This window comes from Oncorhynchus tshawytscha, linkage group LG31 (genome assembly GCF_018296145.1).
Source record: "Oncorhynchus tshawytscha isolate Ot180627B linkage group LG31, Otsh_v2.0, whole genome shotgun sequence".
Classification (NCBI taxonomy): domain Eukaryota; kingdom Metazoa; phylum Chordata; class Actinopteri; order Salmoniformes; family Salmonidae; genus Oncorhynchus; species Oncorhynchus tshawytscha.
In genome coordinates, this window is record NC_056459.1 from 2,017,580 (window position 1) to 2,035,184 (window position 17,605).

Consider the following 17,605-nt stretch of genomic DNA (forward strand, 5'->3'; position numbering starts at 1 on the left):
TAAGTAAGCATTTCACTGTGAGGTCTACTACACTTGTTGTATTTGTGACAAATAAAATGTGATTTTGATTAGTATTTTTGTAGTGACTGGCTGTATTGATACACCATTCCAAGTGTAATTAACTTCACCATGCTCAAGGATGATTTTGGGGGGCTTATTGACTCATGGCATGTCAGCTTTTTAAAATTATTTGTTAAAATTTCTTAAGATAATTCCACTTAGACATTAAGGTGGTATTGTGTGTTGGCCAGTGACACAACATGTCAATTTAATACATTTTACATTGTTTTTCCCCTCTTAAATTTCTTGTAAATATTGCGTGCTTTTATTGCGGTGTAATTGTAATATTGTGAATTTGTATGATTCTGTGCAGGGCTCCTTTGAAAAAGAGGCCTTGGTCTCCATGGGATTCCCTGTTTTAAATACATTTAGATAAAATAAAGTAAATAATGAAATTAATGAATAATTAAATAAAAGTTTTCCTATATACAGTAGTGCACTACTTTATTTTATTTTATTTATCCTTTATTTACCTAGACAGGTCAGTTAAGAACTAATTCTTATTTACAATGACGGCCTACCCTGGCCAAACCCGGACAACACTGGGCCAATTGTGCACCGCCCTATGGGACTCCCGATCACGGCCGGTTGTGATACAGCTCGGGATCGAAACGGGGCCTATAGTGAGATGCAGTGCCTTAGACCACTGTGCCACTTGGGAGCCTGAAAGGGCTCTGGTCAAAAGAAGTGCACTATGTAGGGAATAGGATTCCATTTGGGACGTAAGCGTAACCTTTAGTACACTGTAACCCAGGCTTAGTCCTGTCAGTGAAATCCAGGGTTGTTTGTCTCAGCTGGTTAACTGGCTCTTGGGCAGACAGTGGGACTCTGGTGATGGAGATACTTACTGTAAGATCATGCTGTGCCTCAGCCCATCAATACAGACAGGAACTGATATTAATGGAGGAAATATGTGAATGGGTTGTTGGCCTTGGATAAAGATTCCTCAGAAAAATGTCAACTGTGTTTGAAAGGTATTTCTGTGTTTTTTTTAACCCGTTGTCAACAGTGTGTGTGTGTGTGTGTGGGGACACTTTGTTTTTGACTAGACATAAGTACTGGAGGAACAAATTCCTATCAACCATTGTTGATTGGCAATACATTTTTTAAAATGTAATTATATGTCTTTCTTCCAGCTCCACGGCTACATGGAGACCGAGCCCCTGATCTTGCAGCTATTCATTGGCACGGCAGACGATCGTCTCTTGCGGCCCCATGCCTTCTACCAGGTCCACCGCATCACTGGCAAGACTGTCTCCACCCCCAGCCATGAGACCCTGCAGTCTAACACCAAGGTGCTGGAGATTCCACTGCTGCCCGAGAACAACATGCGCGCCATGTGAGTACTGTGTGTGTGTATTTCTTTAGTCTTTGTCTGTTTTTTTTGTTGTGCAGTCAGTTAGACATTTAAGCTCCTCCTCAAGCAACTCAAATGATGCGTGAACATCTGTAGAGTTTTGTCCATGACGGCTGATCAGTACCAGCTGGATTGTGTGTGCGTGCATGTAAGGCACCAATGCAGACATCTTAATTTGACTCAATTAGAGATCCATTCAACATGTGACAGCCCTCTTCCAATGGTTTTGTTACCAATGAGCGAATACACTCAAAAGCCAAACACTCTCTTTTTTTTCCTGAGATTTGCATTGTGTTGATCCCTTGGCACAGCTGATTGAGACTTAATCTGTGTCCCAAATGGCATCCTAGTCCCTATATAGTGCACTACTTTTGACCAGAGCCTGGAGGGAGGGCTAACCAGCTGGGAATCCTTAGCCTCAAAACCTGATTGCCTCACCAGCGGCGCATCCCCCAGTGTCTGACAAAGACATTTCGGGAGTGTTCAGTAAGTGAAACAATTGACATGAACTCCTTTATAAGCAATGCAGCGTCGAGGAGCACAGCCATGGACAAACTTTGGTTGGAAAGGCTAATGCCATAAAAGTCTGACATGTTAGAAGTGAGTGCACAGCATAGATGGGAGGGGGTGAGAAATTAGATATTTATAAAGTCTGATGAAGACTCTGTAAAAAGCATAGTTACAGCCAATAGGTTGGCTGGTAGAGCCGTAGAGGGATCAAGGTTAGACCAGTATCCCATGGGTGTTCTCTTTTGGTCCATTAAAAAGCTATTTATGAAACTATTAACATTCACAGCATTTGAGCTGCTGGATGGTTGGGATTAGACCTGTAAGCAGTAGTTGCTGAGTACACAGGAAACCTTTCATTGGGGATACGTGTGATAATCTTCTGCTGAAATACTGTTGTCTGATGACTATAGTCATTCTCAGACAAAACAGAGATGCTTGTTCTAGGTCCCAAGAAACAAAAAGATCTTCTGTTGAATCTGACAATTAATCTTAATGGTTGTACAGTCGTCTCAAATAAAACTGTAAAGGACCTCGGCGTTACTCTGGACCCTGATCTCTCTTTTGAAGAACATATCAAGACCATTTCAAGGACAGCTTTTTTCCATCTACGTAACATTGCAAAAATCAGAAACTTTCTGTCCAAAAATGATGCAGAAAAATTAATCCATGCTTTTGTCACTTCTAGGTTAGACTACTGCAATGCTCTACTTTCCGGCTACCCGGATAAAGCACTGAATAAACTTCAGTTGGTGCTAAATACGGCTGCTAGAATCCTGACTAGAACCAAAAAATGTGATCATATTACTCCAGTGCTAGCCTCTCAACACTGGCTTCCTGTCAAAGCAAGGGCTTATTTCAAGGTTTTACTGCTAACCTACAAAGCATTACATGGGCTTGCTCCTACCGATCTCTCTGATTTGGTCCTGCCGTACATACCTACACGTACGCTACGGTCACAAGACGCAGGCCTCCTAATTGTCCCTAGAATTTCTAAGCAAACAGCTGGAGGCAGGGCTTTCTCCTATAGAGCTCCATTTTTATGGAACGGTCTGCCTACCCATGTGAGAGACGCAAACTCGGTCTCAACCTTTAAGTCTTTACTGAAGACTCATCTCTTCAGTGGGTCATATGATTGAGTGTAGTCTGGCACAGGAGTGGGAAGGTGAACGGAAAGGCTCTGGAGCAACGCACCGCCCTTGCTGTCTCTGCCTGGCCGGTTCCCCTCTTTCCACTGGGATTCTCTGCCTCTAACCCTATTACAGGGGCTGAGTCACTGGCTTACTGGGGCTCTCTCATGCCGTCCCTGGAAGGGGTGCGTCACCTGAGTGGGTTGATTCACTGATGTGGTCATCCTGTCTGGGTTGGCGCCCCCCCTTGGTTGTGCCATGGCAGAGATCTTTGTGGGCTATACTCAGCCTTGTCTCAGGATGGTAAGTTGGTGGTTGAAGATATCCCTCTAGTGGTGTGGGGGCTGTGCTTTGGCAAAGTGGGTGGGGTTATATCCTTCCTGTTTGGCCCTGTCCGGGGGTGTCCTCGGATGGGGCCACAGTGTCTCCTGACCCCTCCTGTCTCAGCCTCCAGTATTAATGCTGCAGTAGTTTATGTGTCGGGGGGCTAGGGTCAGTTTGTTATATCTGGAGTACTTCTCCTGTCCTATTCGGTGTCCTGTGTTAATCTAAGTGTGCGTTCTCTAATTCTCTCCTTCTCTCTTTCTTTCTCTCTCTCGGAGGACCTGAGCCCTAGGACCATGCCCCAGGACTACCTGACATGATGACTCCTTGCTGTCCCCAGTCCACCTGGCCGTGCTGCTGCTCCAGTTTCAACTGTTCTGCCTTATTATTATTCGACCATGCTGGTCATTTATGAACATTTGAACATCTTGGCCATGTTCTGTTAAAATCTCCACCTGGCACAGCCAGAAGAGGACTGGCCACCCCACATAGCCTGGTTCCTCTATAGGTTTCTTCCTAGGTTTTGGCCTTTCTAGGGAGTTTTTCCTAGCCACTGTGCTTCTACACCTGCATTGCTTGCTGTTTGGGGTTTTAGGCTGGGTTTCTGTACAGCACTTTGAGATATCAGCTGATGTACGAAGGGCTATATAAATAAATTTGATTTGATATACTGAAATCCTTTTGTGGTGCTAGAGAGAACTTAATAAGCTGAGTGTCTATGTATGTGGTAACTGTCACAGGGATAATGATTTGAGATATAATGATGGTGTCTATCGAATGTGTTTGTCTATGAGCCTCTCTAAGGTTTAACTAAGTTTCTTCTGTTTAATGTAGAATTGACTGCTCCGGCATCCTGAAACTTCGCAACTCGGACATCGAGCTGCGGAAGGGGGAGACAGACATCGGGCGTAAAAACACACGTGTGAGGATGGTGTTCCGGGTTCACATCAACCAGTCCACAGGAAGAACATTGTCCCTGCAGACTGCATCCAACCCCATGGAGTGCTGTGAGTACACCTTCACTATCAGGCCTGGGGGTGGGGGTGGTTTAACATCGCAGATCATTTTGACTTTGGTAGATAAGCACACATTGCACCAAAGCGCTAGATAGAAATCTGAGCAGATCTGCTAATCTAATGGGTTTCTGGTTGGAATCACACCACAAAGATCAAGTGCTATGAGGAAAATGAGCAATGTGGTTAAACCATGATCTCAGCTCTTAAGAATAGACCATTGTTGGTCGCTGATACACTGCCACAAAACTGTTATTGACCAAGCCTCTTTGTTTCTGACAATTACCCTTGACAATGAAAAAAAATCTTTGCCAGATCTATTTTTCATTTGTAAACATCTGAGTTTTATTAAAGAATATCTCACACTTTACGGCGGTTGAAGTTAACCAGGAGGTGATAGCCAAGTATGATATATTTTGTAAAAACAATAATTTGAGAAAATTATACAATAACAAATACTGAATGGATCCATTCCCTCACCGTTAGGTCAGAGGAATAATATGCCTCTAGAGCTAATGGCTCTTGGCATTGTTAGTGGTGAGGATTCTTTAAGAGTTGTCAAGCTCGTGAAAATGACTTCGTCTGGATGGTCGGGGCTGAAGGGAGAGTGGGTTTGTAATGATTCTGTAGTGAAGACAGTGCTGTCCCCCTCCTGCAGCCCAGAGATCAGCCCAGGAGTTGCCCCTAGTGGATAAGCAGACTCTGCAGACGTGCCCTGCTGCTGGGGGAGAGAAGATGCTCCTCAGCGGACACAACTTCCAGCACAACTCCAAAGTGGTGTTCATGGAGAAAGCCCAAGGTAGGAGCTGAAGCCAGAGCTGGAGCTGGATGCAGATGTGTGTGGCTTAGTGTGCATATTTATGTGCGTGTGTGTTTGGTTTTACTATCCTTGTGGGGCCCAGAAGTCCTCACAAGGATAGTAAAACAAGGAAAAAAGCTATTTTAGGCTTAGGGATTACATTTAGGGTTACAATTCCCTGTTAGAGCTAGATTCAGGTTAAGGGTTAGGGGTTAGGGAAAATAGGATTTTGAATCAATTATTTTGATCCCCACAAGGATAGGAAAACGAGTGTGTGTGTGTGTTTGTGCTCTAACTTTCTCTCCCTCTTTGCCCCCCCCTGTGTTTGAGAAACCCCAGGGCTACTCCCTCCCTCCCTCCCTCCACTTCCCCAGCCATCAAAATATCCCCCATCCTGCCAGAGTGCCACATGTGGTGCACATTAATGCACTGTATTTTTAACCCAGCAGATTTACATTTGCAGAAGTTTCCATTGCCTGTTCAGAATAGGAATGGATCACAAATGCACTATGTGCCATGTAGGCTGCTGTGCTGTCCCTCACAGTTCAGTATTTGTTTCCTCTCTTCTCTCTAAGCCCTCTCAGTTGGGAAGGAGGGAGGAACTGCTCCCAGATGTTGATGCTTAGGGTTTACTAACAGCAATTTCCTTGATTAGCTTTAGAAAAGCAACATGAGGTATGGTGTGGGCCAAGGTTGTGCAATGTAAACACATCTGATCATATGGTTCATGAGTCACTCAGAGCAGAGGGGAACCTGTTGCCATTGTGTGAGGAGAGGAATTCTATGTGGGTTGGGTGGGGGCTCAAGCACCATTATCATACAATAGTAGTCTGAGAGCTTTGCTATATCTCTTTCTACATCTCTTGATTTCTCCTAATCTCTATTGCTATTAATTTATGTATGTGAAATTCTAATTATTTTCAATATTTACCTTGCCCAGAATTCTAGAACTCTCTTTTTGGTTTATAGTTTTGTGTGGCGCAGCGGTCTAAGACACTGCGTCTCAATCCAAGAGGTGTCACTGCAGTCCCTGGTTCGAATCCAGGCTGCATCACATCTGTCCATGTTTGGGACTCCCATAGGGCGGTGCACAACTTGGCCCATTGTTGTCCTGGTTTGTTCGGGGTAGGCCGTCATTATAAATAAGAAGAAATTCTTAACTGACTTGCCTAGTTAAATAAAGGTTAAATGTAAAAAAAAAAATTTTTTAAAATTTGTGTCAGTTTGAAGAAGATCAGTAGCCCCCTCAGATCTGTTGAAGCTAAGAAGACTGTCTTTAGGTCCTAGCGCAGCTTCTGGGGTGGTGTTGATGCTCCCATGGAAACACCCTTCAGCCAGCCTTAAGAAATGACGGAGCAATTTCTGCCTAGTGCATCTTTAATTGTAATGTTTTTATTTAAAAAAAAACGGTTTAACAATCCTTCTCATAAATCCTGAATAGGGGATTCTGTTGCCACAGAGGGTTTACCCATTTTACCAATGGATCATTTTCCAAAAAACAACTCCCAGATTTTTGAGGCTCCTACTCTTGAGAATAACTAGACTATATCGTGTAGGTCATGTGTGCAAGTGTGTGTGTATAACTTTGTGTATGTCAGTACGCATGTGTGTGCACACATTTGTGTGTGTACACAGGGGTAAGAGAGTGTTGTACTCAGTGACTCATAGCCTCCAACACTCTACTCAGCAAACTGGATGTAGTCTATCACAGTGCCATCCGTTTTGTCACCAAAGCCCCATATACTACCCACCACTGCGACCTGTATGCTCTCGTTGGCTGGCCCTCACTACATATTCGTCGCCAAACACACTGGCTCCAGGTTGTCTAAGTCTTTGCTAGATAAAGCCCCGCCTTATCTCAGCTCACTGGTCACCCCAAAATAGAAAAAACTCATACAGGAGGAATCCCTGTGTCCCTGTAGTGATGTACACTGACATTCACCTGCTTATCCGAACCAGTCCAGCCCCATAAGCAGCACCTCATTATGACGACACAGTCCTGCCTCAGATCTCCTGTCCAGTCTGTTGCAGCACAGTTAGAGGGAGCGGAGATAACATCAATGCAGTTGTCACCCGTGGTTACAGTGTAGAGCAGTGATGTTCAATGTTGGCATTCGTGGGGGAACTGCTGTGGGGTCGCCAATGAAATTATATATTTTTTATTTTGGGGGGGAGAGGAAACAAAAAATGAGGAGTACCGATTATGGTATGGGACAATATACAAATGTTTTTGAGAAAGATCATTTGACCAAAAAATTTTTATTGAGTAAATGTATTCATTTTTTAATAAGAGATACAAATTCAATGAATTTAAGGTTTTTTGTTTGACTGATTTAAGGTTGTGCCATTAGATTTGGGTTGGGGTGGGGTCACAATAAATTCTTAGGGAAAAAATGGGGTCCTCTCTGAAAAAGTTTGAATACCGCTGGTGTAGAGCATGGAGATCCTTATAGGAGATTACACTACAGCCCTTAGATCTCCCAGACATCAGGCTGTAATCTGAAACTGCCTCAATCTGACCTTGCTTTCCATTCTCTCCAGCCTCAGCCTGCCCAGTGATGGGCTCTTTGATAAACCTCAGTACGTCTTAGAGAAATTATGAATTGCTTAGCCGTCACATTGTCAAGGTTTTACCCCTGAATTTGTTTTCAAATTGATGTTGGCGGCTGAAGTTTGTTGACTCCAAACACAACATTATGTAAAGGTGTGAAAAATTGAGATTGCTTTTGTTTGGATTTGGATCTCCAGACCAAGATTGATTGATTAAGGTTAGTCACCAGATTCATTTGCACTTCTGACATTTTAAGAGGACTATAAGTCATGCAGAATATTACCCTTCAAAATGGTAAAACCTTTTTTTTTAAGCATGTGGAGTTGTGTGTCAAGTTGTGTGCTTGTGTTCACATTACAGTAAGACTATCTGCACGGTGTGTGTGTCTGTGTCTGCACATAAATTCCCAGACACCATGAGTTAAGGCTGAGCGAGAGTGAGAGCAAAGGAGCTTTGAAGGAATCCTCCTAGCAGAAAAGAGACGTGGAGAGAATGTCCCTTTATAAAAAAAGAGTGCTTTTACATCTGGGACTGGCTGGCTGCCTGGTTTACTGTAGGCAGGCTAGCAGTAACCATGGATAATTTGTCACTGTGTCAGAGTCAGACACCCACAGACCTCCAGTTTCACCAGTTTCCCCTGCCTGAACCGACCGACTACTTTGTGACCCATGACCCAAAGTTCACCGTCTCCCTATGAGTCAGAGCCAATGAGGAGAGTCAGTCCAACCAGGTACTGTACAGACCTAGACAGGCCTGGTTGTTCTTGGCCAGAGGTGTCTATTATGTCTACAGTATGATTGAGGACCTCCAAATAGAATTTTGTGAGAATTATCAAACTTCAAGAACCTTGCCAGGTGGTGTCTGGAATTACCCAAGAAAATTATAGATAACCATCCGTCTATAGAGGGGAAATCTGAAAGTGCCCGAGGAGGCTGAAAGTGGAGTGAATCGCGTTTCTTTCGACAGAGATTCATTGTATTTTTTTGGTTAGCGGTTTAGGGGTCTTTCTCCGAGTAACAGTTAGCCGTGAGAGGGGTGCTCTACTCTGTTACATTGTTACATGACTGGTCAGTGCTTCTGGATCCAATTCATTGCATTTACAAAATAATGACTTCCACTTTGAAACCGTTCAGCAGTTTGGCCGGCCTCAAAAATTTCGGAGAACTGTGGCTGTTTTCATAAACAAATCAATTACGTGCACATAAACAGGGAGTTTACGTTTTATAAATTACAGCGTACTGTTCATAAAAACATATTTGAGGAAAACCAGAAAACTGATGATGGCACAGAGTGTAAAGTGATATATTGTAATGTAAACTCAGCAAAAAATGAAACGTCACTTTTTCAGGACCCTGTCTTTCAAAGATAATTGGTAAAAATCCAAATAACTTCACAGATCTTCATTGTAAAGGGTTTAAACACTGTTTCCCATTCTTGTTCAATGAACCATAAACAATTAATGAACATGCACATGTGGAACGGTCGTTATGACACTAACAGCTTACAGACAGTAGGCAATTAAGATCAATGTTATGAAAACTTAGGACACTAAAGAGGCCTTTCTACTTACTGAACAACACCAAAAGAAAGACTACCAGGGTCCCTACTCATCTGCGTGAATGTGCCCTAGGCATGCTGCAAGGAGACATAAGAACTGCAGATGTGGCCAGGGCAATAAATTGCACTGTGAGATGACTAAGACAGCACTACAGAGAGAGAGGGTGATCATCTTCGCAGTGGCAGACCGCGTGTAACAACACCTGAACAGGATTGGTACATCCGAACATCACACCTGCGAGACAGGTACAGGATGGAAACAACAACTGCCCGAGTTAGACCAGAGAGGCTGGACTGAGGGCTTGTAGGCCTGTTGTAAGGCAGGTCCTCATCAGATATCACCGGCAACAACGTCGCCTATGGGCACAAACCCACCGTCGCTGGACCAGACAGGACTGCCAAAATGTGCTCTTCACTGATGATGAGTCACGGTTTTGTCTCACCATTTGTGATGATCAGATTTGCGTTTATCGTTGAAGGAATGACCGTTACACTGAGGCCTGTACTCTGGAGCGGGAACGATTTGGAGTTGGAGGGTCCATCATGGTCTGGGGTGGTGTGTCACAGCATCATCGGACTGAGCTTGTTGTCATTGCAGGCAATATCAACGCTGTGCGTTACAGGGAACACATCATTCTCCCTCATGTGGTACCCTTCCTGCAGGCTCATCATGACATGACCCTCCAGCATGACAATGCCACCAGCCTTACTGCTCGTTATCTGCGTCATTTCCTGCAAGACAGGAATGTCAGTGTTCTGCCATGGCCAGCGAAGAGCCCGGATCTCAATCACATTGAGCACGTCTGGGACCTGTTGGATCGGAGGGTGAAGGCTAGGGCCATTCCCCCCAGAAATGTCCGGGAACTTGCAGGTGCCTTGGTGGAAGAGTGGGGAGATCTCACAGCAAGATCTGGCAAATCTGGTGCAGTCTATGAGGAGGAGATTCACTGCAGTACTTAATGCAGCTGGTGGCCACACCTGATACTGACTGTTACTTTTGATTTTGAACCCGCCCCCCTTTGTTCATGGACACATTATTCCATTTCTGTTAGTCACATGTCTGTGGAACTTGTTCAGTTTGTCTCAGTTGTTGAATCTTGTTATGTTCATACAAATATTTACACGTTAAGTTTGCTGAAAATAAACGCAGTTGACGGTGAGGGCTTTTCTTTTTCTGCTGAGTTTAGAAGACAGACGGTGTGCTGAGATGCAGATTTCAAAACTGTTCTATTTAGTAGTGAACTTCACTTTAGCAGCCATTGATTGATTCAGTTTGAATAGATGGCTTGCCTCAATTACTGCCCTTCCCTGAGACAGTACGCTTGCATGCAATACCCACAATCCACGTGTTCAGGGGGTAGTGCTGGGAGGAAGAACTTACAGTCATCAGACCAAGGACAAGGGCTCTCTTTCATCATTCCACATGGGCATGGATAGCGCATGTGTTTATATTTACTGTACGTTATGCAGTACACTCTGCACAACACCTCTCGCCATCAAAGTAAAGGTAAATGTGATTCTCTGTAGAAACATTTCCTGGCAGATGCTCAAGAACAAATTGCTCAATTTAATGTTTTTTCTCTGCATGAATGTGTGCCAGTGAAAACAATTGAGAGAGCAAGTGAAAAAAAATTAAGTAGAAAAGGGGAGATGGGATCTGAAATGCAGTTTTTTTTACATCTCTGGTGGCGTGTTGATGTAGCCTTCTAAGGATTCCCTTTTGGATTGGTTCCCAGAGCGAGAGAGTGGAGATGGAGCCGGAGAGGTTCCCTCCTGCCTCTAGTCTCCAGATATAATGGGAGGAATTGGGCATCAGTATCAGCTTCAGGTTCTTCCTCTGCCACATCACAGCCCAAGCAGACCCAGGCCAAGTGTGCCCTGTCTGCAATGGGCTGTCTTCTTCCCAGCCTGTGTTTGTGTCTACCTCTGTTTCAATTCACAAGACCAGACAGCCTTCAAGATAACCTGTCATAATATAGACCTAATCAAGAGTGCTACTGTATGTGATGTTAAAGCTGCAATCCTTAATGGTGAAACTGCCACGTCCGTTTGCAATATTACAACAACAACAAAAGTTACTGCAAGCAACGAACACAGTTTTTCCCCTCGGACACCATTACACGTGCAATAGAAGAGCACAATATGTACAGTGGTTGCTCCACGAAAAGTTTTATAAATAGATAGAACCTGATAATTGTGCATGACTTCAGTATTACTTACTAAAACTGTTGTTACACAGGTTTCTATTATTTTATTTTGTTAGGATTATTTTGCTCTAACTGTAGAACTGTAGCCCACTCCCGACCGGTCATGTTGTACGGCACCTGAGTGGTGCACCTGAGTGGTGCAAGACACTGCATAGCAGTGCAAACCGTGTTGCTACAGATGCTGGTTCAATACCTGTGCCGGCCTCGACTGGGACACCCATGAGATGACTGTAGGTTTTTGGTTTCTCTCCCTCTAAAAACAGAAATAAATTATTATAAATAACAAACTGGCTTTATTTACAAATTAGTAACAATATCTCACCCCATGTTCAAGAATTACCTTTTTCTCACTCATTTTACGTTATTTGAAAATGAAATAATCTTCAAAATATTGTTATTTTTTAAAGCTTTTTTAAATTATTGTTATTATTAATTTAGAAATATATTAAAGCCTGTTGGATATTGTCATATTATTAACCCTGTTATTAGCAGGACAATATATATTGGTCATATTGGTCATGGCTCCCGAGTGGCACACAATGCAGTTCTCCAGCTGTATCCACTGAAAGCACACGAGGTTCAAGGCACAAGGGCAGGCGGCACGGGATGGGCCACAGAGCCTCGCACAGAAGACAGACCTAGCCCATGGGGAAGGAAGGAGGAGGAGGAAGGGGCGTGGACCCCCACCCCGCCACACTGGGTAGCACAGAGCAACACTTTAAGGGGCATTGCACTAACAATGACACTGACTAGGGAAACGTTCCCACTGTTCTTGGTGCCAGTCTGCACGTTCAAACTAAAACAATGTAACTAATAATGCCACCTTTATGGTTTCGTTAATAAAATGATAAAAATACTCTTTCAAAATGCCGACGTTTATTTAGTTATGGAGCCATAACTGATTACTATGGGAATAAATGTCACTGAATTACAGAAATATCCTCCAATCCTCTATATGTAATTATTGGCGGAGAGTCACATCATATTTTTCGATTTACTGTAGGCCTACCGTAGGCGACATGAATCTCACTAGTGTTGAGTAATGTGCTGTTAAAAGTGGTGTGTCTTGTTTATTTAAAGAGCATATTGAAGTTAGAAGCAATAGGATTTGAAGCAATAGCCTACAACTATTTTAGCACTGTTTTACACTGCTCTGAGACGAGCATAGGGACTGGTCTTGATAAATCAATGAGATTTTTATTTTCACTGAATCTCCGTTTAGGTATTGGTTAGACTACAATTAGGGTGTAGAAATGTTATGCTCTTAGTGTAAACTTTATTTAACTAGGCAAGTCAGTTTAGAACAAATTCTTATATACAAGGACAGCCTACTCCTTCCTCCCCATCAGGGAATTGATCGGTTTCACAGATCTCAGCTTTAAGACTGGTCAGAATTGTTAGCATGGCACTTCTTAGAAAGTTTAATTCTCACCAAGAACATTTTTTTATGTGATTTCATTTCTATTTCAGGCTTTGTTAACGAGTCATTGGTGTAAGAGAAAATAGTGCGGTGCTTACCCTTTTTCTTATAAACTATGTGAAAATTACTTTTTGTTGATGTCTCATAGAAGAATAGCAAAATAGGATATTTTTTAGGACCCATGTTTTCAACAGCTGTGATGCCCTATTTTATTGCTTGATGGGTAGCCAGTTTGTTACGACAACTTAAAATAAGTGCATTAACAGAATATAAAACAAATAAAACATTTAATAATACTTTAATAAGCATGACAAAAGGGCCGATATTTAAATATGAGCTATTTGAAAAGACTGACGGTGGCTTAGGGAGGGAGACTATGCCAAGGCTTCACTTTCCAGTTATTCACAGCCCACTGGTTATAGGAACCCTGGATTTTTAACTTTATTAACAAGCCCGCGAGTCACATTTGGTCATTACATTTGGGATTCCACAAAGGAATGAAGTCAGGATTTCTCTCATCGACCAAAGATGTTACTCATCCCTTTGGTATGGCCTATGGATCGGGTCTCGGAGTTGCATCAGCTCGGCCCCCTCGGCCCGAGTGGGTTAGCCTAGACTGAGACTGAATATATGAGCTCATCATCAGACTCAACTGATGTTGGTGAAAACCTTGGTTCTGTTGCAGCTGTTTTATAGATCACTGATGTCAGACAGAGCTAACAATAACACTGTTAACAGCATCATGGCTAATGATGTCAACATTGACATGAATGGGGATCTCATTAGTCTAGCGATTTATGGTGGTTACTCATTTGTGCAAGTCTGAATACTGGTACTTTTCTCACATATAATTTTTCCACATGATCACCCTCACTCTTCTCTGCTCTCCCTTCTATAGATGGTCATCACCTATGGGAGACAGAGGCCAAGGTTGACAAGGACTCCTCCAAATCTGTAAGTCTTATAAGCATGCCATTCTGCATTTTTATAGGTATTTCACAGCAATGTTTTATTAGTTGGAAGACACTCTGTTGTGTCTCTCTCTCTCTCTCTCTCTCTCTCTCTCTCTCTCTCTCTCTCTCTCTCTCTCTCTCTCTCTCTCTCTCTCTCTGGACCGGGTGAGTCACCAAGAGCACTCTGTTCTTCTGGGTAACTGGGTCTGAGACTGGGAGATTAGAGAGTATTTATATGTGAGGTACTGCACCTGCTCCCCGTATCCTCCCCTGCACATACACACACAGATGCGCACACACTCTCACTCTCTCTTTCTGACACACACACTCGTACACACAAAGATGCATACACACATACACTACCGTTCAAAAGTTTGGGTTCACTTAGAAATGTCCTTGTTTTTTAAATAAAAGCACATTTTTGGTCCATTTAAAATACATCAAATTGATCAGAAATACAGTGTAGACATTGTTAATGTTGTATATGACTATTGTAGCTGGAAACGGGCGATTTTTAATGGAAGGGATATTTCTTCCTTAAATGTGAATGTATGAAACCTGTGCCGGTGGAAAAATATTTTGATGTTGGGTGCATGGCATGTTTTCGCTATAATAGCTACTGTAAATCGGACAGTGCAGTTAGACTAACACGAATTTAAACTTTCAGCCGATATAAGACACTTTCAGTTGAAGTCGGAAGTTTACATACACCTTAGCCAAGTACATTTAAGCTCAGTTTTTCACAATTCCTGACATTTAATCCTAGTAACAATTCCCTGTCTTAGGTCAGTTAGGATCAAATCAAATTTTATTTGTCACATACACATGGTTAGCAGATGTTAATGCGAGTGTAGCAAAATGCTTGTGCTTCTAGTTCCGACAATGCAGTAATAACTAACAAGTAATCTAACTAACAATTCCAAAACTACTGTCTTATACACACAAGTGTAAGGGGATAAAGAATATGTACATAAAGATATATGAATGAGTGATGGTACAGAGCGGCATAGGCAAGATACAGTAGATGGTATCGAGTACAGTATATACATATGAGATGAGTATGTAAACAAAGTGGCATAGTTAAAGTGGCTAGTGATACATGTATTACATAAAGATGCAGTAGATTATATAGAGTACAGTATATACGTATACATATGAGATGAATAATGTAGGGTATGTAAACATTCATTATATTAGGTAGCATTGTTTAAAGTGGCTAGTGATATATTTTACATAATTTCCCATCAATTCCCATTATTAAAGTGGCTGGAGTTGAGTCAGTGTGTTGGCAGCAGCCACTCAATGTTAGTGGTGGCTGTTTAAGAATGTGAAATGTCAGAATAATAGTAGAGTGATTTATTTCAGTTTTTATTTCTTTCATTACATTCTCAGTGGGTCAGAAGTTTACATACACTCAATTAGTATTTGGCAGCATTGCCTTAAACAATTTAAACTTGGGTCAAACGTTTCAAGTAGCCTTCCACAAGCTTCCCAAAATAAGATGGGTGAATTTTGGCCCATTCCTCCTGACAGAGCTGGTATAACTGAGTCAGGTTTGTAGGCCTCCTTGCTTCCACATGCTTTTTCAGTTCTGCCCACAAATTTTCCATACGATTGAGGTCAGAGCTTTGTGATGGCCACTCCAATACCTTGACTTTATTGTCCTTAAGCCATTTTGCTACAACTTTGGAAGTTTGCTTGGGGTCATTGTTCATTTGTAAGACCCATTTGCGACCAAGCTTTAACTTCTTGACGGATGTCTTGATGTTGCTTCAATATATCCACATCATTTTCCTCCCTCATGATGACATTTATTTTGTGGTGTGCTCCAGTCCCTCCTGCAGCAAAGCAAATCCACAACATGATGCTGCCATACCCATGCTTCACGGTTGGGATGGTGTTCTTCGGCTTGCAAGCCTTCCCCTTTTTCCTCCAAACATAATGATGCTCGTTATGTCCAAACAGTTCTATTTTTGTTTCATCAGACCTGAGGACATTTCTCCAAAAAGTACGATCTTTGTCCCCATGTGCAGTTGCAAACCGTAGCCTGGCCTTTTTTTTGGCGGTTTTGAGCAGTGTTGTCTTCCTTGCTAAGCGTCCTTTCAGGTTGTGTTGATATAGGACTTGTTTTACTCTGGATATAGATACTTTTGTACCTGTTTTCTCCAGGATCTTCACAAGGTCCTTTGCGGTTGTTCTGGGATTGATTTGCAGTTTTCGCACCAAAGTACGTTCATCTCTAGGAGACAGAACGCGTCTCCTTCCTGAGTGGTCCCATGGTGTTTATACTTGCGTACTATTGAAAGTACAGATTAATGTGGCACCTTCAGGCGTTTGGAAACTGCTCCCAAGGATGAACCAGACTTTGTGGGAGGTCTACACTTTTTTTCTGAGGTCTTGGCGGATATTTTTTTAGATTTTCCCATGATGTCAATCAAAGAAGGTAGGCCTTTAAATACATCCACAGGCACACCTTAAATCGACTCAAATGATGTCAATTAGCCTATCAGAAGCTTCTAAAGCCGTGATGTCATTTTCTGGAATTTTCCAAGCTGTTTATAGGCACAGTCCACTTATTGTATGTAAATGTCTGACTGGAATTGTGATACAGTAAGTTAAAATAAGTTAAATAATCTGTCTGTAAACAATTATTGTAAAAATTACTTGTCAAGCAAGTAGATGTCCTAACCGACTTGCCAAAACTATAGTTTGTTAACAAGAAATTTGTGGAGTGGTTGAAAAATCAGTTTTAATGACTCCTACCTAAGTGTATGTAAACTTCCGACTTCAACTGTATGTGTACCTAAATGTTTAAAATCTAAAAATATTAGAATTTTTTTTAATTGTCCGCTCTCCAGTTTCACCGAAAGTTGTCCCGCTAGCGTTGTCCCGCTAGAGTGGAGGTACCTGTGTGTACCTTTTGACCTTTTTGTACCCTAGGGAACAACACTGTACCCTAATTTTGAGATTGTATGTTCTTGGTAATAAAGAGTACCTGGTGGCACTGCTGAAACATTCATGCACATCTGCCCAAAAGCTTGCAAGTTCAAATCCTGAAAGCATTTATTTACCTTTAATTAATCAAGGAATTAACATTGAGACCAGTGTCTCTTTTACAAGGGAGCCCTGCATATACAATTTCATAAAATACTTAAAAAATACAATATAAACTATAAAATACAGCACAACACATATTGCACAGACAAATATACATATACACAAAACACAGTCAACTAAAACAAACACATTCTTCATTATAAAAAATCCTCTGTTTGTTGACTGAACTGTCCTAGGGACACACCCATCTATTCTAAATGTATTGTGGAGGTCATCCCAAACATGTGGAGTATGAAAACAAAATGCTGAATTTCCTAACTCTGTAGACACCAAAGGATTCTCCAGAGTTAACCAACCCTGTGATGTGGTTTGATAACTTGTAAGATTTAAAATTAACAGTGAAGTTAGGTAACTCGGAAGCTTGTGGAGCATCGATTTATAAACAAAAAAAGCGTAATGATGTGATCTACGTGACTTCAGTGGTCCAGCCATAAAACTGTCTCCTGTGATAAAACGAAGGGCGCTATGAAAAACGTCTTCCAGGGATTTAAGAGTAGATGCAGCTGCACTTTGATAAATAGTATCACTGTTATGTGCCTCCTAAGAGGAGGGAGGTGCAGGAGAGCAAAGAAGTCCCAGTAGCAAAATCATTTATTAGAAGTCCCAAACT

General features: G+C 42.2%; 1 protein-coding gene across 4 annotated transcripts in view; it reads left to right on the forward strand.

The window, feature by feature from the left end:
* LOC112230033 (nuclear factor of activated T-cells, cytoplasmic 1) overlaps positions 1–17,605 on the forward strand; it is a 68,336-nt gene that overhangs the window by 15,076 nt on the left and 35,655 nt on the right. For all 4 annotated transcript variants that reach the window (XM_024396259.2, XM_024396258.2, XM_024396260.2 and 1 more), the window contains 4 exons: positions 1,197–1,399; positions 4,213–4,385; positions 5,050–5,190; positions 13,824–13,879. In XM_024396259.2, the coding sequence (XP_024252027.1) occupies positions 1,197–1,399; positions 4,213–4,385; positions 5,050–5,190; positions 13,824–13,879 (573 nt within the window). The remainder of the gene's footprint in view (positions 1–1,196; positions 1,400–4,212; positions 4,386–5,049; positions 5,191–13,823; positions 13,880–17,605) is intronic.